This window comes from Penaeus monodon, chromosome 15 (assembly GCF_015228065.2).
Source record: "Penaeus monodon isolate SGIC_2016 chromosome 15, NSTDA_Pmon_1, whole genome shotgun sequence".
NCBI lineage: Eukaryota > Metazoa > Arthropoda > Malacostraca > Decapoda > Penaeidae > Penaeus > Penaeus monodon.
The window spans coordinates 22,439,980-22,440,781 of record NC_051400.1 but is presented as its reverse complement, the minus strand read 5'-3'; the positions used below and the strand labels follow the sequence as shown (position 1 = coordinate 22,440,781).

Genomic DNA, 802 nt, shown 5'->3' with positions numbered 1-802 from the left:
ACATTCAATAAATGGAATGGAGATTGCGCTTTCCTTAAGAAAATCTCCCACCTCGAAGTGCCGGCGGCCCACCGGTGGCCCCAGTGAATGGCGAAAAACGCATTGTTGCTATAGTTACGTAACATGGATCAATGCATTAAAGTAGGCACGCAACTTACAACAACAGCCCGAAGAGCAGCGCGTGTTTCTAGGGCGCTGCTTCCTCGAGGATGTTCGCGGGCGTCGCTTCGTGAGGGAGCACCGAGGGAACCTCCCGAGGGAGCGGCCAGTGGCGGAACCACTAGGGGGTCTCATGCCGGCCGCCGTGCCTAAAGAGAATGGGAACTGCAGCTGGGTCGACTCAGGCCAAGGGGCGGGCAAGTGGATTCTTTTGCTTGGTTTAAGAGAATGAAGCTGTATGGAGAGGAAGACAAGCAGAATCGAGAAGTAGAGGAAGGTTGAAGGAATACAGCGTCTTTTTTCTGTGCATGAAATTAAATGGAAATGAAAAGAAGAAAAACATTGCAGTGAAAAATGTCTTCAGGAGTAACAGCTTTTATACCCACGTCCTCTTCCAGAACTCCGACGGAGGACTTCGCAGCCTGGACTCTGAGCGAATCACGGTGGACGAGGAGGGAACCCTCTGGTTCAGCTATGTGACGCGCGAGGACGCGTCCGGGGACGCCTTGTACGCTTGCGCCGCCTCCTCCGCCACCAGGTAGGTCCTGAAGCCCCGCAAGGGCGGCGGGCGGAGCTGGGGTCGAGTGAATACTATCATATACTGCTTGGTCAGTTTGTATACACATATACATACATACAGAAA

General features: G+C 53.1%; 1 protein-coding gene across 1 annotated transcript in view; it reads left to right on the top strand.

Annotated features, from left to right (window-relative positions):
- The window catches only part of LOC119582255 (neuroglian-like), a 25,477-nt gene that overhangs the window by 14,467 nt on the left and 10,208 nt on the right, over window positions 1-802 (top strand). The window contains exons 5-7 of the mRNA XM_037930476.1: window positions 40-83; window positions 167-356; window positions 508-697. Of these exons, the coding sequence (XP_037786404.1) occupies window positions 40-83; window positions 167-356; window positions 508-697 (424 nt within the window). The remainder of the gene's footprint in view (window positions 1-39; window positions 84-166; window positions 357-507; window positions 698-802) is intronic.